Source organism: Labeo rohita, chromosome 3, assembly GCF_022985175.1.
Source record: "Labeo rohita strain BAU-BD-2019 chromosome 3, IGBB_LRoh.1.0, whole genome shotgun sequence".
NCBI lineage: Eukaryota > Metazoa > Chordata > Actinopteri > Cypriniformes > Cyprinidae > Labeo > Labeo rohita.
In genome coordinates, this window is record NC_066871.1 from 24,519,352 (window position 1) to 24,545,232 (window position 25,881).

At 38.3% G+C, this 25,881-nt stretch overlaps 1 protein-coding gene across 1 annotated transcript; it reads right to left on the reverse strand.

Moving 5' to 3' along the window:
* Positions 1–7,979: 7,979 nt before the first annotated feature.
* stk17al (serine/threonine kinase 17a like) lies at positions 7,980–25,618 on the reverse strand. Its single transcript, XM_051106046.1, has 8 exons — positions 25,491–25,618; positions 25,160–25,314; positions 18,236–18,448; positions 13,160–13,304; positions 12,180–12,306; positions 11,803–11,851; positions 10,803–10,982; positions 7,980–9,478 (listed from the first exon to the last, which is right to left on the reverse strand). The coding sequence occupies exons 1-8, from the start codon at positions 25,572–25,574 to the stop codon at positions 9,211–9,213; spliced, it is 1,221 nt and encodes a 406-aa protein (XP_050962003.1). The 5' UTR covers positions 25,575–25,618; the 3' UTR covers positions 7,980–9,210.
* Positions 25,619–25,881: the final 263 nt, after the last annotated feature.

Below are 25,881 nucleotides of genomic sequence, written 5' to 3' on the forward strand. Positions count from 1 at the left end.
GATGTGTGTGCTCAGAAAACAGTATATCAAAAGTTTAAACTAATACGGCTTTAAAATGCATGATTTCAGTCCGATAGACATGATAATCAAAACCAAACAGTTGCTTTTTGTCAGAGTATCTATGGAACAAGCTGTGATGGCACAGCTATGTTCTGGAAAAGGGGGCGTTGAGCAACAGTTCATTTGCATTTAAAGAAACATGCACGAAAACTGTTTCTGCTTAAAAATGATATAATAAATGATCTGTGGGGTATTTTGAGCTGAAACTTCACAGACACATTCTGGGGACACCTGAGATTTATGTAACATCTTGTAAAAAGGGGCATAATAGATCTCCTTTAACATGAGGTGGGAGGGGGCTAGATGATCCAGTGTTGCTAACTAATTTTCTGGGAAAGTTGCTAAAGACTGGTTGATTTGTTTCTCAAAGTTGCTAAACAATGTTGTGATGTCACTGGACATAACTTGCTCTTGCTCTTGGTTTTTCATTTGTACTAATTTATTTGAACATGTAATTGAAAACATTATCTGCCAGGCAGACACATTTCTGAACTTAGTTTCCAAAAGTTGTGCTTCATCAGTTTCACAGCCCTTCTGGCCTCCACAGGTTATGTAACTCCAAAGGTGAGCGGCTCAGACCACTGATCTCATGGATATTATGAGATTCCTCTTTGTTCCCATATGTTTTGAATTCCTGATCACTTTCCGGAATTTTCTTTGTTACCGCGGCCCTCTGCTGTGTGGAACTGGTGGATGAGATTAGAGATGACATTTCAGAATGAGTTTCAGTTGCACCATAATGTCACAGTATGAGGGAGGGCAGGGGAATTGAGGAAAGGTTCAGAGATTAAAAAAAACACAGAGCGACCAGTAACTGCAGTGCAGCTCGTCTCATCAGTATTAAAAATACGTAGAGCTCTTTCTAATATGTACTGACAAAATCTAATGAAAACGCACTTGAGATTCATCAGCAGAAAGTGTTTTCTAAAAGTTTGATGCAGTACGTTTCAGCATGTCAACTATTGTATTGGGATTGTGTCATTAGAAGGTGAAGATTAAAAAAATGAAAGAGAAAACAAAGGACAGGAAAGAGAATCTGCTTGCCTGAAAAACTGCATTGCGTTCCTCGAATTCCCCTGGGAAATGGGAACTCCAGAGAGCAGAGTGGAAGTGTGTGTCTGTGCGTGCAGGAAGAATGCTAACATTCAGAGGAAAAGCGCATTAAAACAAGAATTACTGGCAGACATCAATGTTGCTTACCTGCGTGTGTGCGTTGAGGAATGCAGGAATATGCTCTCTTCTTAAACACATGGTATTTCCTGCTTGTGTGTTTGAATATTTAGAGTAAGACGGATGTTATTGTGATGAAAACACCTTTCTTTTATTAGTAGGGGACAGTTTGATAAGACGTGTCACTTCTTTTCCTTCCAAACCACCCAGCTTCTTTTGACTGAGAGATGCGCATAGGAATGCGTACATTTTTGATTCATGAGGCACAAGACGTTTTCTCTCCAAGCATCTTGGAAGATAGAAGATAGATCTTTGCTCAAATGAAAATTACATAACATCTTCCTGTTATGTTATTTTATTATCCTACAGCTGGTTAAAGCATTCCAGGTTAAGAGTTCACAGCTCAGCTAATACTGACAGTAAGCTTGGCATCCAAATGTAGAAAATACTACTGTTCTGAGGGAACACTGGCAAAGGGAATCTCACCTTTCCAAGAAAATGATGGATTTTTCTCACAGTCATTTCAAGAGGTTACCTCAGCCTCACAAGGATAGGAAACTGTGAGGAGCAGCAATATTTCATATTTTCCTGTAACCTTGATGGTTGGAATGTGGAAACTTGATGCCTTAGTCCAATAAAGGATCATTTTGCACACTTTCTTTTGTATTCTATGAAGATTTTGCATTTATGTTTCTAAAAAATTATAGTGCCCCTGTTATGCCATTTCGAATATTGCTGTGTAATGTACAGTTGAGGTCAAAAGTTTGCATCCCCCTTTCAGAATCTGAAAGATGTTAATTATTTGACTAAAATAAGAAGGGTCATACAAAATGCATGGTATTGTTTATCTACTACTGGCCTGAATAAGATATTTCACATAAAAGATGTTTATATATAGTCCACAAGAGAAAATAATAGCTGAATTTATAAAAATGACCCTGTTCAAAAGTTTACATCCCCTTGATTCTTAATACTGTGTTGTTACCTGAATGATCCACAATTGTGTTTTTATTTATTTATTTATTTTTTTGGTTTAGTCATAGTTGTTCATGTCCTTGTTTGTCCTGAACAGTTAAACTGCCTGCTGTTCTTCAGAAAAATCCTTCAGGTCCCACAAATTCTTTTTTTTTTTTTTTTTTTTTTTTTTTTTTAGCATTTTTGTGTATTCAAACCCTTTCCAATAATGAATTTGAAGATCAGAGTAAAGGTAACTTATTTTGTCTTCTGGGAAACATCTTCTGTAGCCTCTGAAGGACAGTACTAAATAAGAAAAATGTACACATCTCCATTCTGTTTAAAAGTTTTGCCGTTTTATTTTGTCTTGTGGACTAAACAGCTTTCATGTGAAATATCTTATTCAGGTCAGTACTAATTAAACAATAACATGCATTTTGTGTGATCCCTCTTATTTTGGTCAAATAATTATCATTTTAATGATTCTGAAAGTTTGACCTCAACTGTAGCTGTATCAATTTAAAAAATCTGCAGGCAAAAGTGCATGATAAATTAAGCTATTGTCATTAGTATTCGAACCCCACTTCTGTGACTGTCACTGTATAACACATTTGCATAATTCCCGCCTATCAACTGAACAACTGACCCGCCCATAAACACATAATTTTACTGATGACTGCTTCTCTAATCTCAGAGAGTTCAACGCCAGATTCACAAAATGCTTGCTCTTGAAATACGGTTCAGTACCCTGTTTATTTAAAACAGCTGGCTCCACTGAATCACAACCTTTCAGTATGATAAATAATAGATCTTTATATTTTCTATCAAGCGTTCAAAATACGGAGCCATGGCAGTGGGTGTATCGTTTCTGACACGTGCTGTACACGGAAGACCGATCACAAAGACTGGGCCACCTGCCCAATCAGAGCAGAGCAAGGTCATGGAAAGGAGCAATAGTCCCTCACTGCAGTATACAAGATCATGGGAGCAAGGTTACATCCACATCCAGTGTGTGGAAATGGGTAGGTTTAAGAATCAGGGGGTGGAGATGGGTAGGTTTAGAGGTGGAGATGTGTAGGTTTGAGGATTAGGGGGTGAAGATGGGTAAGTTTAAGGATCAGGGGGTAGAGATATAGGTAGGTTGAGAGGTGGAGATAGGTAGGTTTAAGGATCAGGGGGTGGAGATGGGTAAGTTTAAGGATCAGTTGGTGGAGATGGGAAGGTTTAAAAGTGGAGATGGGTAAGTTTAAGAATCGGGGGTGGAGATGGGTAGGTTTAGAGGTGGAGATGGGTAAGTTTAAGAATCAGGGGGTGGAGATGGGTAGGTTAAGAGGTGCAGATGGGTAGGTTTAAGGATCAGGGGTGCAGATGGGTAGGTTTAAGGATCAGGGGTGGAGATGGGAAGGTTTAAGAGTGGAGATGGGTAAGTTTAAGAATCAGGGGGTGGAAATGGGAAGGTTTAGAGGTGGAGATGGGTAGGTTTAAGGATCAGGGGGTGGAGATGGGTAAGTTTAAGGATCAGTTGGTGGAGATGGGAAGGTTTAAGAGTGGAGATGGGGAAGTTTAAGAATCAGGGGGTGGAGATGGGTAGGTTTAGAGGTGGAGATGGGTAGGTTTAAGGATTAGGGGTGGAGATGGGTAAGTTTAAGGATCAGTTGGTGGAGATGGGAAGGTTTAAGAGTGGAGATGGGTAAGTTTAAGAATCGGGGGTGGAGATGGGTAGGTTAAGAGGTGCAGATGGGTAGGTTTAAGGATCAGGGGTGGAGATGGGTAGGTTTAAGGATCAGGGGGTAGAGATGGGTAGGTTAGAGGTGCAGATGGGTAGGTTTAAGGATCAGGGGTGGAGATGGGTAAGTTTAAGGATCAGTTGGTGGAGATGGGAAGGTTTAAGAGTGGAGATGGGTAAGTTTAAGAATCGGGGTGGAGATGGGTAGGTTTAGAGGTGGAGATGGGTAAGTTTAAGAATCAGGGGGTGGAGATGGGTAGGTTAAGAGGTGCAGATGGGTAGGTTTAAGGATCAGGGGTGGAGATGGGAAGGTTTAAGAGTGGAGATGGGTAAGTTTAAGAATCAGGGGGTGGAAATGGGAAGGTTTAGAGGTGGAGATGGGTAGGTTTAAGGATCAGGGGGTGGAGATGGGTAAGTTTAAGGATCAGTTGGTGGAGATGGGAAGGTTTAAGGATCGGGGGTGGAGATGGGTAAGTTTAAGTATCAGTTGGTGGAGATGGGAAGGTTTAAGAGTGGAGATGGGTAAGTTTAAGAATCAAGGGGTGGAGATGGGTAGGTTTAGAGGTGCAGATGGGTAGGTTTAAGGATCAGGGGTGGAGATGGGAAGGTTTAAGAGTGGAGATGGGTAAGTTTAAGAATCAGGGGGTGGAAATGGGAAGGTTTAGAGGTGGAGATGGGTAGGTTTAAGGATCAGGGGGTGGAGATGGGTAAGTTTAAGGATCAGTTGGTGGAGATGGGAAGGTTTAAGAGTGGAGATGGGTAAGTTTAAGAATCAGGGGGTGGAGATGGGTAGGTTTAGAGGTGGAGATGGGTAGGTTTAAGGATCAGGGGGTGGAGATGGGTAAGTTTAAGGATCAGTTGGTGGAGATGGGAAGGTTTAAGAGTGGAGATGGGTAAGTTTAAGGATCAGGGGGTGGAGATGGGTAGGTTTAGAGGTGGAGATGGGTAAGTTTAAGAATCAGGGGGTGGAGATGGGTAGGTTAAGAGGTGCAGATGGGTAGGTTTAAGGATCAGGGGTGCAGATGGGTAGGTTTAAGGATCAGGGGTGGAGATGGGAAGGTTTAAGAGTGGAGATGGGTAAGTTTAAGAATCAGGGGGTGGAAATGGGAAGGTTTAGAGGTGGAGATGGGTAGGTTTAAGGATCAGGGGGTGGAGATGGGTAAGTTTAAGGATCAGTTGGTGGAGATGGGAAGGTTTAAGAGTGGAGATGGGGAAGTTTAAGAATCAGGGGGTGGAGATGGGTAGGTTTAGAGGTGGAGATGGGTAGGTTTAAGGATTAGGGGGTGGAGATGGGTAAGTTTAAGGATCAGTTGGTGGAGATGGGAAGGTTTAAGAGTGGAGATGGGTACGTTTAAGAATCGGGGGTGGAGATGGGTAGGTTAAGAGGTGCAGATGGGTAGGTTTAAGGATCAGGGGTGGAAATGGGTAGGTTTAAGGATCAGGGGGTAGAGATGGGTAGGTTAGAGGTGCAGATGGGTAGGTTTAAGGATCAGGGGTGGAGATGGGTAAGTTTAAGGATCAGTTGGTGGAGATGGGAAGGTTTAAGAGTGGAGATGGGTAAGTTTAAGAATCGGGGGTGGAGATGGGTAGGTTTAGAGGTGGAGATGGGTAAGTTTAAGAATCAGGGGCTGGAGATGGGTAGGTTAAGAGGTGCAGATGGGTAGGTTTAAGGATCAGGGGTGGAGATGGGAAGGTTTAAGAGTGGAGATGGGTAAGTTTAAGAATCGGGGGTGGAAATGGGAAGGTTTAGAGGTGGAGATGGGTAGGTTTAAGGATCAGGGGGTGGAGATGGGTAAGTTTAAGGATCAGTTGGTGGAGATGGGAAGGTTTAAGGATCGGGGGTGGAGATGGGTAAGTTTAAGTATCAGTTGGTGGAGATGGGAAGGTTTAAGAGTGGAGATGGGTAAGTTCAAGAATCAGGGGGTGGAGATGGGTAGGTTTAGAGGTGCAGATGGGTAGGTTTAAGGATCAGGGGTGGAGATGGGAAGGTTTAAGAGTGGAGATGGGTAAGTTTAAGAATCAGGGGGTGGAAATGGGAAGGTTTAGAGGTGGAGATGGGTAGGTTTAAGGATCAGGGGGTGGAGATGGGTAAGTTTAAGGATCAGTTGGTTGAGATGGGAAGGTTTAAGAGTGGAGATGGATAAGTTTAAGAATCAGGGGGTGGAGATGGGTAGGTTTAGAGGTGGAGATGGGTAGGTTTAAGGATTAGGGGGTGGAGATGGGTAAGTTTAAGGATCAGTTGGTGGAGATGGGAAGGTTTAAGAGTGGAGATGGGTAAGTTTAAGAATCGGGGGTGGAGATGGGTAGGTTAAGAGGTGCAGATGGGTAGGTTTAAGGATCAGGGGTGGAGATGGGTAGGTTTAAGGATCAGTTGGTGGAGATGGGAAGGTTTAAGAGTGGAGATGGGTAAGTTTAAGAATCAGGGGGTGGAAATGGGAAGGTTTAAGAGTGGAGATGGGTAAGTTTAAGAATCAGCGGGTGGAGATGGGTAGGTTTAGAGGTGGAGATGGGTAGGTTTAAGGATCAGGGGGTGGAGATGGGTAAGTTTAAGGATCAGTTGGTGGAGATGGGAAGGTTTAAGAGTGGAGATGGGTAAGTTTAAGAATCGGGGTGGAGATGGGTAAGTTTAGAGGTGGAGACGTGTAGGTTTAAGGATTAGGGGGTGGAGATGGGTAAGTTTAAGGATCAGGGGGTAGAGATGGGTAGGTTGAGAGGTGGAGATGGGTAGGTTTAAGGATCGGGGGTGGAGATGGGTAAGTTTAAGTATCAGTTGGTGGAGATGGGAAGGTTTAAGAGTGGAGATGGGTAAGTTTAAGAATCAGGGGGTGGAGATGGGTAGGTTTAGAGGTGGAGATGGGTAAGTTTAAGAATCAGGGGGTGGAGATGGGTAGGTTTAAGGATCAGTTGGTGGAGATGGGTAAGTTTAAGGATCAGGTCGGGGATGGGTAAGTTTAAGGATTAGAGGGTGGAGATGGGTAGGTTTAAGAATCAGGGGGTGGAGATGGGAAGGTTTAAGAGTGGAGATGGGTAGGTTTAAGGATCAGGGGGTGGAGATGGCTAGTTTTAAGGATCAGTGGGTGGAGATGGGTAGGTTTAAGGATCAGTGGGTGGAGATGGGTAGGTTTAAGGATCAGGGGCGGAGATGGGTAGGTTTAAGGATCGGGGCGGAGATGGGTAGGTTTAAGGATCAGTGGGTGGAGATGGGCAGGTTTAAGGATCAGTGGGTGGAGATGGGTAGGCTTAGGTATTAAGGTAGAGATGGGTAGGTTTAAGGATGAGGGGGTGGAGATGAGTAGGTTTAAGGATCAGGGGGTGGAAATGGGTAAGTTTAGGAATCAGGGGGTGGAAATGTGTGGGTTTATGGGTTGAGATGGGCAGGTTTAGGGATCAGGGGGTGGAGACGGGTACGTTTAGGGATATGTAAGGTGGGAGCAGTTTGATCTGGATCCAATTTCGCCCCTGGATCTTGTGTTTTGAAGTGAGGACCATCTTGAAAGGAAGGGGTTTAGAGAGAATGAATCTTTGAACTGCTTCAAACAAATAATTTGAGAATTGCTTAAAAATGTGGCGATATGCATATTTTGAGAAAAAGAAAGTGTCTCGTTTATGGATATATATACATACATATTTTTTTGGAAAATAATACTTATTCAGCAAGGCCATTAAACTTTTCAAAATGGCAGGAAAGCAATTTACGTTGCAAAAATCTTTTTTTCAAATAAATGTAGTTGTTCTTACCCATCTCCAATCATAATGTATAACGGTTTCCGTAAAATACTAAGCAGATTGTTGAAAAATGTTTCTTGAGCATCAAATCAGCATAAATTGATTTCTGAAGGACCATGTGACACTGAAGACTGGAGTAATAATGCTGAAAACTCAGCTTTGCCATCACAGGAACAAATTACATCTTCAAAGTAGTTTGAAAAAAAGTTATACTACTATTTTTACTGCATTTAATTTTGATCAAACAAATGCAGCTTTGGTGCATTTCAAAGGGTATTTTAAATCATCTCAAACATTTTTATTAGAACCTATTAGAAGGTAAACAAACAAGATTCCTCATACGTTTAATACAAAAAGATCATTTATTTTCTTCAATATCTTGCCAGGCATGCCAATAATACATAAGTAGTCCAAAACTGGACACAAGTGCAAACTTTTACAAGCACAACTGGTTAAAAATAATCTAAATTAATATTACAATTTATTTTCTCATATTTATCATAAAATACCACAACTGTAGAAAAATATTTTAACATTCTTTTTTTAAAATAAAAAATATACAATTATCAAAGCCTTTTGTTTTCTTGTGCTCTGTTCTTCTGAAAACGCAAACATCTCCCACAACTGTCCGAAACACTCAAATCCCAGAAGTCTTTGAGCGGCCCTCAGCCCCACATCACTGACGACTTGGAAGAATTTACCTCTCGATACCCATGATGCCTTACCAGACACAAAAATAACATACAGAATATATTACAAAAAGGCAAAAATATCCCTTGAAAACAACGGTACAAACATTTGTGCAATATAGCAAACTTGTTATGAATAAGAACAGGAAAAAAGTGGTACAAAATTGGTGAGAGAAACCAAACGAACAGTGGCTTGTGGGTATGCATGACCATGCTTTGTTGAACTACTTAAATGTGCTTGTTGGGAGCTTTGAGTATAAATGTATTCCCACCAAAAGTGCTAGAACAAGAGTAGTCTCTGTGAATCAGTTCACTAAAATGCAGGTGCCACTTCTAAAGAAGCAGAATGATGTCAAATCTACTGCTCTGAAGAAAGCAGCAGTGTCAGTTCTTCATAAAATTTTATAATAAGTTGGTCCAGCGAAGAACAGTGATGAATAAAACATCAGTTGATTTATCAGAGCTTTCCATTTCCTTCCTACAATGCAACAGGCACTTCCTGGGGAGACTCCGACTTGAGTTTTGGACCAAGTACAGACAGCAGAGAAGGTTCAATCCACTCTAACAGTATAAACAATCCATTGCGGTGCATTGAGGAGTTCAGAACCTTGACCAAGAGCTTAAGAATGCTTTATTAAGGGGCTTAAAAATCTCATTCAGATCTGTCGCAGACACACGTGCACACCTCTGCGGTCATAAGGGAGGTCAACTCGCATTCACAGACCAGGACGGCTATGTATCCCACACAAGACGAAACAAAGACTTCACACGCACATACAACGGTGCCGCAAACACCTGAGTAGACCGCCGCTGTTCAGTCCAAACTAGGCCACAGTATGGCTGGTTGAGTCTTTCAGTCTTTAACACAGAGTTCGAGTTCGTTGCTTAACAGATGAGCTCCTGTTGTATCTCGGGACGAGGTGGGAACGGTTCTGCGAAACTGAAAGTGTCCCGACCTGTCTTCAGTTCCCCCTGGCCTGGGCAGGTGGGATATGTAGGGATGACGACAAGTTCTGGGGAAGGGACGGGACTTTCAGGCTCTGATTCGGACTGGCTGGCTTCTTGCTCATCTAGAGGGGCTTCCACAGTGTGGTGGTGAGAGTCGAGTCTTAACCAAGGATGATTTAAACACTGCTCCACTGTTGCTCGTTTTCTAGAGAGAAAGAGAGAAAAAGATTTAAATATATTTTGTGTTTTGTTTATTACTTTTGGCAGATGTTCAATATTATACAACATATTATATCAGATTGTACACATGAAACAATGATACTCCAACAAAATTATAAAGCAAAAATGCAAACAAACCCTTGCACTAATATTGTAGTAATGTTTTGCCAGGAAAACAAAAACATTTTTGAGCATATATAAATAAAAACAAACAAACAAATAAATTTATATTATATTATATTATATTATATTATATATATATTTTTTTTTTATAATAGTTATTTCTTTTATTTTATTTAAACAAAATAGAAAAACAAGCAAGAAAAATGCCTATTTATTCTATTTTATATATTCATTCACAAATTTAAAAACTATTTTATTTGGATAAATAAAATAAACATACCTGTTTGTGTTTTATTTATTAAAAAAATAAAAATAATAATAATAATAATAATAATAATAATAATAATAAACAAGTATGGAAAAAGTTAAACTGAATAAAATTCAAATAAAATTGTCTGTTTTATTTCCAATAAATAATAAACAAAAATAAGGAAAAAAGTGAAATTGAATAAGTGATAAAACTGTCTATTTTGGAAGAAGAAGAAGAAGAAGAAATAACGAGCAAAGACTGCAAATTTGGCCTATGGTGAAGAATTATGTAACATGAGAAAACGTTAAGAGTGTGCTTTTTTTGTGCAATGATGCACTAAAGTTCTCATCAGCATTGGTTTCTCCACCAGTGCTGCAAAATTGAAAGTCTCTCACAATCTTGAGTTTAGGTTCACAGATTTTTCCTTCCCCAATTACTCACACTCAGAGGAATTTTTCCACATTGCTTTAAGCTATCATTTTTCCTCTCCCGCTTTCTCAGTGGTGATGATCTACAAGCATTAAGTTTTATGGAGTGCAGATTATGATTCTGGATCACAGACCATGCTACTATCAGTTCCCATCCAGCAGTGATGGCGGCAAATCTGGACTGCCATTTGTTACACCAGCAGACCCAAAAATGCTATCACCATTCATCAGCTGCAGCAAAAGAGCCCGGAGATGTGGGACAAAAAAAAAAAAAAAAAAAAAACTAAGACCGCAAGGATCATTTCACTGTATATTCAAGACCCAGAGTCCATTACATTTTAATGAGTGATCGTAGCGTGAGATTACATGTCTGGAGCAGAGCCAACTAAAGCCACTCCATCAGTCGGGTTATGTAAGTTTGCCTAAACAATGCTGAAGCAACAAAATATACAATCTCAAAAAAAAAAAAAAAAAAAAAAAAAAAAAAAAAAACGGCCATCTATCCTTACCCAGGGTTTTTGATGAGAAGTGACTGGATGAAATCCACAGCGAGGTCAGAGATACCCTGAAAGACGTCCTGTGAGTAGTCCACATTGACCTGGGAGATGTTCAGGAAGGTTTCCTGCTTTTCATCTCCCAGAAAAGGCGACTCTCCTGTCAGCATCACGTAAATCAGCACCCCAATGCTCCTGTAGGGGTAAAACAGCAACACAGATCAGTACAGCAGAAAAACGCCATCAAATTTGTGACTCTAGACCACAAAACCAGTCTTAAGTAGCACAGGTATATTTGTAGCAACAGCCAAAAATACATTGTATGGGTCAAAATTATCGATTTTTCTTTTATGCCAAATATCATTAGGATATTAAGTAAATGTTCTATAAAGATATTTGGTAAATTTCCTACCGTAAATATCTCAAAACTTAATTTTTGATTAGCAATATACATTGCTAAGAACTACATTTGGACAACTTAAAATATAGAGAAAATTGCCCTCAGATTCAGATATATATATATATATATATATATATATATATATATATATATATATATATATATATATATATATATTTTTTTTTTTTTTTTTTTTCTTTATAAAATAATAATTATTTTTGCCCATACTTGGTGTTAGATGTTTGTTTTTTTCTTCCAGATCCTCAAGCATGAACAAAAGTAATAGTGATTGTTTTAGTGGACACCACGGGAAAAGGAGTAACAACCAGCTTTTATGTCAAATAAAACGTGTGTGAAGGTTCTAGGGAAGGTTCTAGATTATCAGTGGGTTGTAAACGGATTGCACATGCTGACTTTTTACCATGCAGATAAACACTGACACGTTTACTGTGCTACTAGATTACAGAAATGCATCACGCAAATTGTATTTGCTTTTATAGGCCCATTCATCCAAGATCTAAATGACCTTTATACAACATCTCATGTGTGTCAAATACCACAAGCTCATACACGCATGCACATGTCTGGACTCTGAACACTCAGAGTTCAACTTACCACATGTCAGTAGCTGTGGTGATGGGCTCATAGTCCAGAACCTCAGGAGCTGAAGGAAAGAGAGAAACAATTTCCAATCAATTTTCATCTCAACAGTCTGATACAAAAGTGTTCAAAATCAATGATTGTTCAACCCTGACATACATGTACTGTAGGTAAGGCTAGAAACTCTTAACCAGTTCATTCCTGATTTTTCTACAGATTTTCTATGCCTGAGAGAGTCACAACCAAGGCGATAGTCACGAGAAGTTTCACTAGTCTTAAACAAGCTTTCGGTTCTCCCCTCCTCTTTACTACACTGAGCTGGCAGGTGTTCACATATTCATTTTTGTGCGCGGGAGGATTTGAGATTTGCAAATGAAGGAGGTCCGACTCACCCACATACTCGGGAGTGCCCAGGATCTCCCGTACCTCTGACACACTGTCCACCCGCCGAGACAAGCCGAAGTCGACAATACGGATGTCACCGAGCGGCTGAGCACTCGTCAACAGGATGTTCTGAGGCTGGAGAAGACAGAAAGGAAACAATGAATTACAGGAGAGCAGAACCCATTTCCCCCATAAAAAGAAAAAAATAAATAAATACTGGTACTAAAATTTCATTTAATTACTTTTTTACTGAATCTAATAGCTGCACGTGAAGAGTACTGTACCCTTCTTTAAATGCCCCATTAAAGCCAGTATCAAACAGTTCCACCTCAAGTGTGGTTCACTAAAGTTCACTGGAATCAAACGCTTTCATTCAGCCTAACATCCTGAGGCACCAAACGAGCACGTATGATGCAAGATTAGAGCCGTTAAAAGCTTTTACACACCCAAATGGGCATACTTGATGAAATTAGTAACATTACAATTAGGTGGAAGCACTTTGTGTCATTACAACAGATTGTGTTCAAACAGGTTTGGTTAATTGTTCTAAGGACACAGTCAAAAATCATTCAGTCCCTTTACTTTCCTAAATGTTATCTAACTTTTATGCTGACCTCCACCTCATGTTATGCAACAAATGTTGTTAAACCAAAAAAAAAAAAAAAAAAAATCCAGGGTGTACTATAGCCCAAAACAGAACAGAGGGGAAACTATTTGTAGTTCCTTTCTTTGTAACGCCCACATACACAGACATAATACGGCGATTTAATCAATTACTGTGGACGTTATTGCATTTGAATTCACACACACACCATCTCAGATGGAAAAAAAAAAAGCAGCGGAGATGTTTTTAACCATGTTTGTTACAACAAAACTGTTTTGGTTCAACCCCACACTGCTAAGAATGGTCAAAAAGATGTTTGAGACATCCCAGGCCTCCGGCTGAACCATTATGATGTACAAGCGCACGTACAAACACTACACTCACCTTAAGGTCCAAATGAACTACGTTGTTTCGATGGAGACAGGCCACGCCCATCAGAATCTGCCTGGCCAATCGGATGACGTCTTTCTCTGTGAAAGCCTCGTCGTTATCAGCAACACACTGGTGGAAAATTTCACCTCCAGCAGCACTGAAAGACAGAAAGACAGTGAAATTACATTTTCACGTGTTACACGGCCCAACAAGCTGAAATTGTTTTTCTGTGCAAAAAAATCCATTATGACTAGAAACACCCAAAAAGACACAAACACGCCCTCAACCATCCTAGAATAATAACTTCAGAGATAAAGGTGAGGCGTGTTTCATTGTCCAATCTGATATTGGGATTTAAGCCACATCAAGCATATAATGAGCTCAGTACGACAATAACTCATTACCTGTACATTTGTACACCACCCATCTATGCCAGGTGTTCCCTCTTATTTCTACACATTATAATTGGGCCTCTCCAGCTAATTATTAAATTAGAGGAGACTTCTGGGTACAGACGGATGGGGAACTTCATCCTTGCATAACTGTAACAAGGGCTACCATGACCGTGAGGATTTGCAGGCGGATTCTCCTTTGGGCGATGAAAGACTGGGAAAATCAGGGCCATGTGTAGTGGATTTCGGGCTTATGCGAAAGTACAGACTTTTTAGCTACAGTGGAGAGTCTGTATGTATTTGTGTGTGTGTGGTGTCTGTTGCATAACAGCTGAATCCAGCTGTATAAATAGGGAATTCTGGCTATGACTTATCAGATGAGCAACTAGAGGCTTATAAAATAAGGACACTGGGATATTGAAAACCTTTCGCCCCCTTTTAAATCAAACACATCACAACAATTCAAACCCTTCGCCCTAATGGAATAAACCCTCCACTTTAAATTCCCCCGAAGTGAGCGTTTTCTAAAGAAACAGCAGCAAAACAAACCCCAAAGAGGTTTGTTAACGCTCACACATGCGCAGGGTGAAACCCTCACAACCTTTCATGTACGGAAAAACATTTTTGGTTTTGTTGCGTGAGAGAGAAAATCTGAAGCATCTATAACGTGGTTCCACGGACTGACTCACACTGATTATTGATTTCACCTGATCAAAATGCCACTGCACTGCTAAACGATGAAAGCTAAAGCTGAACGCTTGACAGAGAAATGGTTTAGTCTGTTCTAAAAAAAAAAAGTGAAGATTTCTCGCTCAAATAAACTATTTTTCTGGAACAGAAACGAGAATAAAAATATGCTCATCCGCTACCCAAGACCACCAAGAGCGCGCTTCCCCTCTTACGAGAAGACAAGAGTGAGCACTTGGACTTAAGGAGTCTTGCAAAAGATGTGAAGAATGCTCTCCAAAGGCAATTTATCTGGAAAGCAGCAACTTTGAGAAACACGTTTGTCGTCACTTGCACGAATTTAGGATGGCTTGTATACATACCTACTGTGTGGACTGCATCAAAACTGCTTTCATACCAACCAAATGGTAATAATTTCGACAAATGAATTCAGATCCACACCAACAGCTCTGGAAATCTCCTTCAATTTAATAATGGGAACATAAAAATAATGTGTGACCCTAAACCACAAAACCTTAAGTAGCATGGGTATATTTGTAGCAACAGCCAACAACACATTGTATGGGTCAAAATTATGCCAAAAATCATAAGGATATTAAGTAAAGATCTTGTTCCATTTAGATATTTTGTACATTTCCTAGCGTAAACATTAAAACTTAATTTTTGATTAGTAACATGCATTGCTAAGAACTTCATCTGGACAACTTTAAAAGGTGATTTTCTCAGTATTTAGATTTTTTTTCCACCCTCAGATTTTCAAATAGTTGTATCTCGGCCAAATATCGCCCAATCCTAACAAACCATACATCAATGGAAAACTTATTTATTCAAGCTTTCAGATGATGTATAAATCTTAAACCGACCCTTATGACTGGTTTTGTGGTCCAGGATCACATGATTATTAGTACCAATACCAGATTGACCAAAAATTAAGCGATTTTAAGGTTGATGGCGCATCTGGTATTGGTACTACAAATTATTCTATTTCGGAAGATCACAAAATTCCTACAGCAAGTGAACCATGTGCTCAGTCTTCTAAAAACTTACTTTTAAGTTGCTCAAAAACTGTTTTAGAACAAAATAGCTGCCAGACGTCTTGTCTCTCTGGCTTTATTTTGAGGTGTTAACGTGTGCTCAACCAAAGGCAGATGGAGTCAAAAGGACTTAAAGCCACTGAAAGGTCCATTTCAGAGACTTCTGAGGGCGTTTGATCAAGCAGATGAGGAAAACAGAGAAGCGTGATGAAGAGGAAGACTTATGAGAGACTTACATAAGAGCTTTCCTAGTAAGATAAATGGCAAACTCTGAGCAAGGGAGGGCCCCTTTCATTTTGTTTAAGGAATGAAAAACAGATCACCACAGATAGAGTAACTCAATTTTTTTTTTTCCAAAGAACATCCTTTGTCTGTGATAAACCCCACTATGGTGTTATGGGTGGTTGCTAGTATGCTATTACAGCCCAAACAAAAAAGAGAGATCACCCTAAAATCTCTATTCTGGTCTGTAGATCCTTTAAAGTAAATGTAGACCGTTTAAAAATATGAAAAAAAAAAAAAAAAAAAAAAAAAAAAAAAACTCTCTCTAATCTACAGTTAGTCCTGTTACTTCAATACACTACTACAATAGTCAGCGCTGGTGTTTCGCCGCAAATTTGTGTGGGGTGTCTGTGTATGTTTGGTAAATGTAATTATGACCTGTCCTATTCTCAGTCTTGCAATAGCTAGGGTTTTAACTTTAAATGGCAGAGAATGGCGAGAATTCAGTTTGTTTCTGACAACAGAGGATGTGGCGATTGCATTGCACATGCAAGCGCAAGTATGTCGCAGCTCCGCTTTTAGAAGAAAAGCCACAGGAAATGGAAATTGAAGTGTCTCTTTCTGTCTGTGTCTCTTCGGTTTAACTGGTTTTTACTGCTAAACCTGCCCACATCAAGTTTTAGGATTTAACTAACAACAGAAAACCTGAGTAAAAAGAATTGGATGCATTGTTCCTTAAACCAGACAGACTGTTCTAATACAAAAGCAGACACAGAAATATGCAAACATGCAAAACAAAAAAAACAAACAAAACTGAACTCCCTTGCCATTGTTATATACATTATAAAAATATATATATATATATATATATATATATAGTTTTTTTTTTTAATAAATATGATAATTTAATTGTAAATAAATGTAAATAAGGCTATATATCAGCAAACAGATTAACCAGACCATGACTTTACACAGACCTTGACTGATGCGACTGAACTTGCACAACAATTGGAGAAAAACAAGAAGCGTTACCTTCCTTATAAGGTAAGCTTTCTCCACAGGTTGCCTGCACACATACCGATGTGCGTGCTTACAAGTGACAGATTGACATACAGCTGTCTTTTCAAAGGAAGTGGGTTGACTATTTTTTTTGTGGTGTGTTACCTTTGAGACTGAGAGATAGAATCTAATTCTCAAAACCTCCGTCATTCAACCAGTCAGCATCCTGCCTCTCTGTACAGATCAACACACTCACTACGCAAAAGGCAGGCTGTTGATATTATGCAGAATTTGCAATAACACAGATAGTGAGGAAAAAAAAAAAAAAAAAAAAAAAAAAAAAAAAAAAACACCCGATCTACAAACTAAGGGGAAAAAATAAGAGATCTGAAAGATAGATACGCAAAGAGACATTTAAACTTAACGACCTGTCATTTCCTCCTCATTAGTAAACGTTATCAGCTTCTGTGTTACTGGAAAAACTAGTGTGATTACACTTCAGCTGAAAATATACAATAAGCAATTTTCTTAAATATGTGGTGAATACCAAAGTGTTAGAAAGATGTTAACATTTACAGCCCATGTTCCAAACACATATCATGCCCTTTTCTTTTGTAATATTTTACATTTTGTTTACCTTTTTTAAATTCACAAATTTTAAAGAATCTCCCGGCTGCTTTTTTGCATTTAATTTAGTGCCGTCAAACGATTAATCACGATTAATCGCATTCAAAAATAAAAATTTGTGTTTACATAATATACGTGTGTGTATACATGTATGCATGTATATATTTAAGAAAAATGTCATGTTTATACACTAAATTTATTTTTATAATACAAATTATATGAATATAAATATGTGCATGTAAATACCAATTTTATCCCAAAGAATAAAATGTGTTGCAAATGCATGTAAATATTTTGCAAGCTTTATTTCTGTGCATTTTGAAAGCTAAAAAAAAAAAATATACACAGTACACACATATATATTATGCAAACAACTTTTGTTTTGGATGCGATTAATCACGATTAATTGTTTGACAGCACTAATTTAAATTACAATGAACTGGAGCTTTCAAGCTTAAAAAAGAAAAAAAAGACAAAAACATCAAAATTTCGCATTTTGAGTTACACAACGAAAAACAAAGGTGAAGTATTTTTATATGTGGCAAAATGTACATGAGTAATGCTGTGAATTCAGGTTATCAATGCTTTAAATAAAACTCACAGGGCTTTAAACCTATTGGTCAGGTCTGACTCAGAAAGGTTTTTCTGATTCTTATGAAGTTCAGCAGAGGACACAGGTTTGGTATGATTTTGGCGAAGCTTCAGCGTGCTGAAAAACTACACTCGCTTTGCTGTGCTTTCTGAGAAGCGTTTTGACCTTTCACGAGGAGCAAACAAGAACACCACATTCTCAGTTGGGAACTTATACATTAGTTTCTTTTTTATGATTATTGTATTGGAACATTCAGCTCACTCAGTTAAAAGAAGAACTGTGGTCCGTGGTGACATTCAGAAAGGTACAGACAAGCACACGCTTTCAAACAACAGCGCTACAAAAAAGTCCTGTTTTGATTTGCACACTGTGCCATTTCTTTGTGCCTGTAATTCTAATCTTCAAAAGCCCTGGTGACTTGGAATAACAAAATTATGGTGCGCAATGTCCAAGTCATCATAAAACACTCGCTTGTTGTGCTTAGCTTTCGCGGTCAGGGCATGTAACTGCATAACTATGCGAGTGCGAGCCTTACCACTCTAATACGAGGATGATCTCTGAGGTGGTCTCGTAGACCTCATGCAGTGCCACCACGTAGGGATTCGCTTCGGCCGACTCCAGCACCGCGATCTCGTTCAGAATGTCGCCGCGGCAGTCCTGACCCTTCCGCCTTTTCCGCAGGAACTTTGCAGCGTGCTCCTTGCCAGTAGTCTTCTCCACACACTTCTTCACGATTGCAAACTTGCCCCTACGTGCACACAAACATAAACACAAGACAGATTAAACAAACAGTTTGGGAAATGTTTGGGCAATGACAACGAGGAACTCAAAATACAAGCACGTTGAGTAATGATTTTCACGTTGTACTATTAAACATGAGTTTTTGTTACACATCTCTTGAAAACAGTTTGTTCTGATCAGGCATTTGCTGCATATTTAAAAAGGGACATCGGTTGCAAAATTCACTTTTATATGGTGTTTGCATATAAATGTGTCTAAGCAGTGTGTGGAAAACCACCCTACAATGATGATAATTCATTCACTTTTTTGTTTTTCCCCCCCAATCTGTTCGATCGGTTTTGATTTTCTGAGCAGTATGATGTCACATTGTTCAGGCCCCGCCCACAACTGCTGACAGACTGTCCCGGTGAGCAGTAGCTCATCATCATTTAAAGAGACATGCACCAAAATGAGTCTCTGTGAACAGCTGTTTTTAACAAGTATATTGCAGACATTTCATGAAGACCCTAAACAATCATGCAGACTAAAAAAAATAAAATAAAATAATTTGATCTAAGTATTATATACATAGGGAAAAAAAGATAAATATTACAAATAATTAAAACGATTTAAAAAAATATTTTTTAATGAAAAATATTTGTATTAAAGATCAAATGTATTTATATTAAATATAACAGGTTTTTCTTCTTTACAAGGTTTGACTCATTAAACAGCAGAGGGTACCGACCATGCAAAACCAGTTCATAAAGTTAGCATGGTGATAATGAGATGGTTTACGAGTGTTGCAGACTGATAAGACACTTGTCTATTTAAAAAAAAAAAAAAAAAAAAAAAAAGCTGCATCTTTAACATTCGCACTCACATTCACAGAAAATAAAATCTTTAATCCACTTTTGTAAGAATATGTTCATCAAAAATTAACTATTTTTAATCACATGGCTTTAGAACAGGAGTCATATGGACTTTTTAATGGCGCTTTTATCATATTTTTGTCTTTTTTGTTGCTTAACAGCCATGATCATCCATGATCCATTGCAATATGGCAAAAAGCTCTACGATTCTTTAAAAAACATTTTTTTATACTGAAAAAAAGCACAATTTTCGAAGAGAATAAGGGAGTGACAAATAATGGGTGAACAACTCAACTAATAATCTTCTTCTACATGCACAGTAAGAACTGACGTCACAGTTAGTGTCATCATTATTAGATCATCAGCCCATTGATGATGAACAGTGAACATCTTTGTATTCATTCTTAACCTGTCAATTTCGCACTTGTCATGATCCTTCCCTCCCTCTCTTCTTCGTTTGCAACGAGAGCCTGACACCCAACTGATAAGAATGACAGTTGGAGCCGTCTGATGCCACTTACACACACACACACAGGCTCATTCATACTGATTTCCTGCCACCTCCCTCATCTGACCTCCCATCACCTCATCTATCAGTCAAAAGACACCCAGGGCGCTGCACACACACAAAGAGCAGGCCTGTCAGCGTGGACATTCTCTTGTTTGACAGCGAGAGGGACAAATGGCTCTTAACCACACCTCCTCTTCAGGCTATTTCATAAAGAGACACCAGTTTGTGTGTGGGGTAGAGACCCCAACAGACAGACCACCCAACTCTTCCAACACTCCTCCATTGAGAGGCAATGGTGTCCACTCCTCCTACCGTCTAGTTCAGCCAATGACCAAACATGACACTTACAAACAAAACACAGCACCCCCCTCCCTGATGACCTCTCCTCTGTCCACTGCTTGTCTCTTCCCATCTATGTCTCCATTAACACCATACTTAAAAATTTAACATGGACACGTGAAAAGGCAGGTGGAAAACAAAGATTCCGGATGGAGCTTCCAGTTGGACGTCTCAAAGGCCTCAAAGGCCAAGTGAATTTGTCCTTCCTGTTTTGACACATTTGGTATTGAACAAAGACAGGGATAGACTTATAAAAAGTAAATAAAATGTAAATTTAAAAATAAATAAATAAATAAATAAATAAATAAATAAATAAATAAATAAATAAATAAATAAATAAATAAATAAATAAATAAATATATATATATATATATATATACACACAATAAAAATAAAATGAAATAAAACATTAAAAAATAAAATCAATATATTTAAAAATAAATTAAAAATAAATAAACTTTAAGCAAAATAAAAATACAAAAATAAAATAAATCAATAAACCAAACTAAAAATAAACAAATAAAACAAAATAAATCAAAATTAAAAAATAAATTAAAAAATAAATTAAATAAAAAGCAAATATCAAAATTAAATACAAAAACACAAATTATAACAAACATAAATGTAAAAAAAAAAAATTATAATAAAATAAAATTAAGTCCATAACATTAAAAATAACTTGAATGATAAATTAAATGTACTAAATGCACTAAAGATTTAAAAATTAAATTTAAAAATTAAATTAAATAAAATAATTCAATGAAAATTAAAATCAATCAAATTAAAATACAATAAAATAAATCAAAATTAAATAGAATTAAAATTTAATAAAATTAAAATAAAATAAAATTAATTCATTAAAAAAAAAAATAACAAAAAAATAAATAAATAAATAAATAAATAAAATTAAATAAAAAGAATAAAGATAAAAATAAATTACATTAAACCAATAAAATAAAATAAAAACAATGCAAAAACAATTTCACTTAAAAAATAGATTAAACAATTAATTAATACTAAAATGAACAACAACAACAAAAAGATAAGTTAATAGAAGTAGGGGAGGGAACACTCATTGTAGAGAACATTTTATAGATTCATAAACTTGAAAGACTAATGGCATTAATATCTGCTGTAGATACTTCTTTTGCACTACACAACATTAATATTAAATTCCGGGGGCTTTGAAAAGCTTTTATTGTTGAGTCTTGGTGTTAACAATTCCCATGATTGCAAACCATTGCAAAGCCCCAGAAAATTTCCAAGGGTATAAGCCAAAATGTATCCATTGCCAGTGTTGTAGTGATTTTCCTGCTTAAACGTGAGTGTGGTTGGCAGGGTCGTTGTGAATTGAGCACGTTCCAGTCGACATACAGAGTTCACATGGTGTACCGCATGTGACAATGCCAAACTCTCAGAACAACCCGGTTGTTCAGTAGTTCAGCTTGAGGAAATTATCCTGAACAAAAATGTTTGGACTGGTGCAGACATTAAAGTCTACAATTTCTGAATTGCAAAACACCCATAAAGTGTTGGATAGAAAGTCGACAAGGTCAAAGGGCATCCATAATTCTGCCAAGCTAACATTTCTACTGCCCTCTTTTTAGAGGGGTGAATAGAGCAGGTTTAAAAAAAAAAAAAAAAAAAAAAAAAGTCAGACGTTCTTTAAAGTTCTTCCAAAAAACACACACAAAAAACGACCAACAATGCTCAGCACCGAAAAAGATGAATGACAAACCAGTAAAATACCACAATACTTTGAAATGCCAATGAATACGGTCAGCATCACTCTAAAACGATGACTCAGGAAGTGTACATTCATCTGCGGAGATGACCCAGATACTCTAGTGGTTAGACTTCCTGTGCAAAAATCACACCGTCGTCTTTCACTGTCTATCTGTCTCCATCTCTCGGTTTCATTCTCACAGCCAGATGGTAAAAACATGTTCATTTTGAGAATCGAGGAACGGATAAACATTTAACAGACCAAAAGCATGCACGTGTGCATGAACACACAAACACAAGACCATTCAGACACAAAGATATACAATCACAATCCGTTATTAAAGGGAAATCGTATAACCCCATTATTAAGCGAAGGACTGAATCACAAGCACAGCTGGCCTGTCTGCTACCGGTATGGCAGAAGGCTCAGTCAGCAACCCAGAGCTCTGCAGTAAAACAATCCTCACGCAGACCACCTCGGATAGAGGATCACCGAATTCATAGCTGAACTCATGAACTTTATTGGGTTCCTGAGGATAAAAAGTGCAGATTACCAAAACAGCTACACGGCAAGAGGAAAAAAAGTGGTGAGTTTCATCAAAAAAAAAAAAGTTGAAACCATGAATGAAGTCAACGGAAAGCTTGCTAGGACTGATAATAGACACATTTTGGTGCATCAGATCACAGGTACACTCTTAAAAATAAAGGTTCTTTATTGGCACCAATGGTTCTATGAAGAACCTTGAAGATCCATGGAACCTTTAAAACGCAGAAAAGCTTCTTTATAGTCGAAAAAGTTTCTTTAGATTTTTAAAATGTTCTTCAAAAAGGTTCTTTTAGGAACTGTTCACCGAAAGGTTCTTTGGGGTAACCAAAAGTGCAGGATTTTGAAGGTTGGGGTTAAACTCATTTTTGGATACTCTAGAGAAGCTCCAAAGATGATGTGCTTAAAAATACCCTCTCATCTCACAGAATTGGGACACCACTTGTACAAACTTTAATGAAGTAGGACATCCACTACACTGTACGTCAAGTTACCAACTCTGCGGATAATGTAGACGTTTATTATAGCATTTGACACTTTGTTCTCTCACAGTGTCCATTTCCACACCAGGCACACAAAACATTAATGAAATTGCACATCAAGTGCTATTGTTATAAATCCGAAGAATTCAGAAATAACGTGTAGAAAACGACTGGAAATGGAAACAGAACTGAGAACTAAACTGATCTTCCATCTAATAAACAAGTTGTCTGGGAACAAACTTTGGATTTGATCTCATTGAATAATACGGAAATTGCTGTTGGAGCTTTGTGTCAAATGAATGGAGTGCTGACAACAGGGCCAGATGGTTTGGCCATTCAGTAAGACGAGTGTGTTCAGCCACACACACACACACAAAACATACATTTTACCCCAAGCGTGTGTACATAGGACAGAACAAAAATCTAGGCCAACATGTATGTTAAGGTCATCTGGAGAGCTAAAAAATTGATTTTAAAAGGTGACCTACACTTTAAAAAATAAAGGTTCATAGAAGAACATTTTTGGTTCCCCAAAGAACCTTTCAGTGAACAGTTCCTAAAAGAACCATTTTGAAGAACCTTTTAAAAATCTAAAGAACCTTTTCTGCATTTGAAAGGTTCCATGGTCATTCAAGGTTCTTCATAGAACCAATGATGCCAATAAAGAACCTTTAAGGGAAAAAAAAAAAAAAAAAAAAAAAGACTTTGATTGCACTCAGAGGAAATCACAAGACAAGTTGGCCAAATGTGAACATCTCTGCTGCAAGGTTACATTCACATGAAGATGATGTAGATATATGATAAAGAAAACAAGTGAATGCAGATTAGGTTACACTGAAAGAATGCAAGATATGTGTGTGACCGTCTCTCTCTGCCTACCTAATCTCCACATCATTATCCACCAACATCTGCATTCCTCCATTCCTCATTCAAAAGCAAATCAGATAGGCTGCGCTATAAAAATAACAGCTTGCCTTGTGACTCACGCATTTGGTCTTTTTGTGCGCTTTAATTACAGGAAAAACTTGTGAGGATTCTGAGGCATGAGTAAATAGTGCCATCTTGCAAAGTGTGGGGCAAAGCATTACGTTTCGGAGAGAAGCGAATGCCGGGTAAATCCAGTCCAATTCGAGATGTTTTACAACCCAATCCACAAATTACCCATCAAATTGGGTTAAATGATGCGGAAAGGCAATGGGAATTAAAAGTCCAGAAACTTGGAAAACAAAATTTAGCTGAAGGCAGCAGAAACAGATGCTATTGTCAACAAGCACGACCTGAATGTTTAACTCTAAACGAACACATCTGCCCAAGAGAAAACAAGTTGCAGTGGTCAAACGATACCATCTTGTCTATAATTAGTCAGTGGAGCATTAGAGAGCAATGTCACGGCGAGCAGCGCCGAATCCATCACACATTGGTCCCGTGCGGCTCTGAATTAGCATGTTTTCAATTCTTTGTTTACTTGAGAACACACGCTGAGAGGATCCGAGTCTGGTTTTCAGGCACAAGGGGCCCCTGGAAAATGCGGATAGGAATGTAAGGTAATTCACCTTTGATTCATTCATCCCGGTGAATCGAATCATTCGAATCATTCACTAAAACGACTCGTTGATTTGTTCAGCATCGCTTTTAGAAGATTTAGCTATAATGACTGTGTCAGTGAGTCCTTTACTCAACTAATTCGATCACGAATAAACAAGCCTGACTATGCTTTACAAAAAATGTGTTTTGACTAAGCATTTCCCTCAAATATCAACAAAGTTGATAAAATGTTTTAGTTTTTTTAACTGCGGTTTGTGACATCAAGCTACACTGTAAACAACAATCCAAATAACGTTTTTACGTCAGTTTAGGGGTTTTGTAAATTGATGAAAGACCAATGAAAGACCTCACACAACAGCAGTCACCGAAAATAAGCGAATCCGAGAACGGTCCTGTTATAATAAACCGAGAGGTGTGCAAGTGTGCGATCAAGAAACAGTTTACAGGCAGTTTAATTTATACATTTGCTTAATAGCACTATTGACAAGCTGCAATAATTGCTAAAATCTATGTAGTTGATCCTTATTACACGTGCTGGAGCCAAACAAATCTCTTCAGGCTTCCAGCTGGCGGTGATTCACTACTCCAATTAAATCTCACACCAGTTCTCAATTTTGTGAAACTGCCTGCGGGATTATGACTACGTTTATTGTACATATTTTAATCTTTTAAACGCGCTAATTCGTCCATAGAGTAGATACTTCGCAATGCTTTAACTTACCTGCCGAGCTCTTTGCCGACCAGATCATAGCTGTTCTTGAACGGGTCGGTCCTTATCCGCGTGCGAATCTTTGTGACCACTCCGTTCCTGTTCATCATTGTGCTGTCTGTCGTTACAGTCCTGCTGCAGGATAACGCCAGGGGTTCTCCGGAGCACTGAGTAGAAATATAAACGTTTACTCCATCAGCTCACTATCATACAGCAAACTGTGTTGTAAAAAAAATCTGATGATGCTTAGCTAAATGAACTGTTGCACGGTCAAAATTCAAAAGCAAAATATCTGCCTCTACAACATAAAGGTCCTGAAACTAATGGTTTCCAAGAAACTCACAGAAGTTGTTGAAAACCGCGACAGATCACCGATATGCCCACGTCCAAGCAGCGGCAACTCAGTTTGAGAATGCGGACAAAACATTCCCAAGCACAAGGCTCATTACAAACCCCGCCCCTAAAGATGTGGCCAATGGGAGCGTAGAATTTTTGAAGGAGGCGGGTTTATTGAATGTTAATTCATAGACACATTTGTATATTGGCAACTCGCATGTAAAATGCAAAATGAATTCTTCAACCATGTGAAACGATCAGATAAAATTCCTTCCAAACGTTGTGCTACATTCAAAGCACACATTTGGAACATTCCCAACGAAACACTTTTTTTGTATACTGTAAAATACAAAACATTATCCAACACGTTTAACATGTTTTATTTCAGCATATATTTT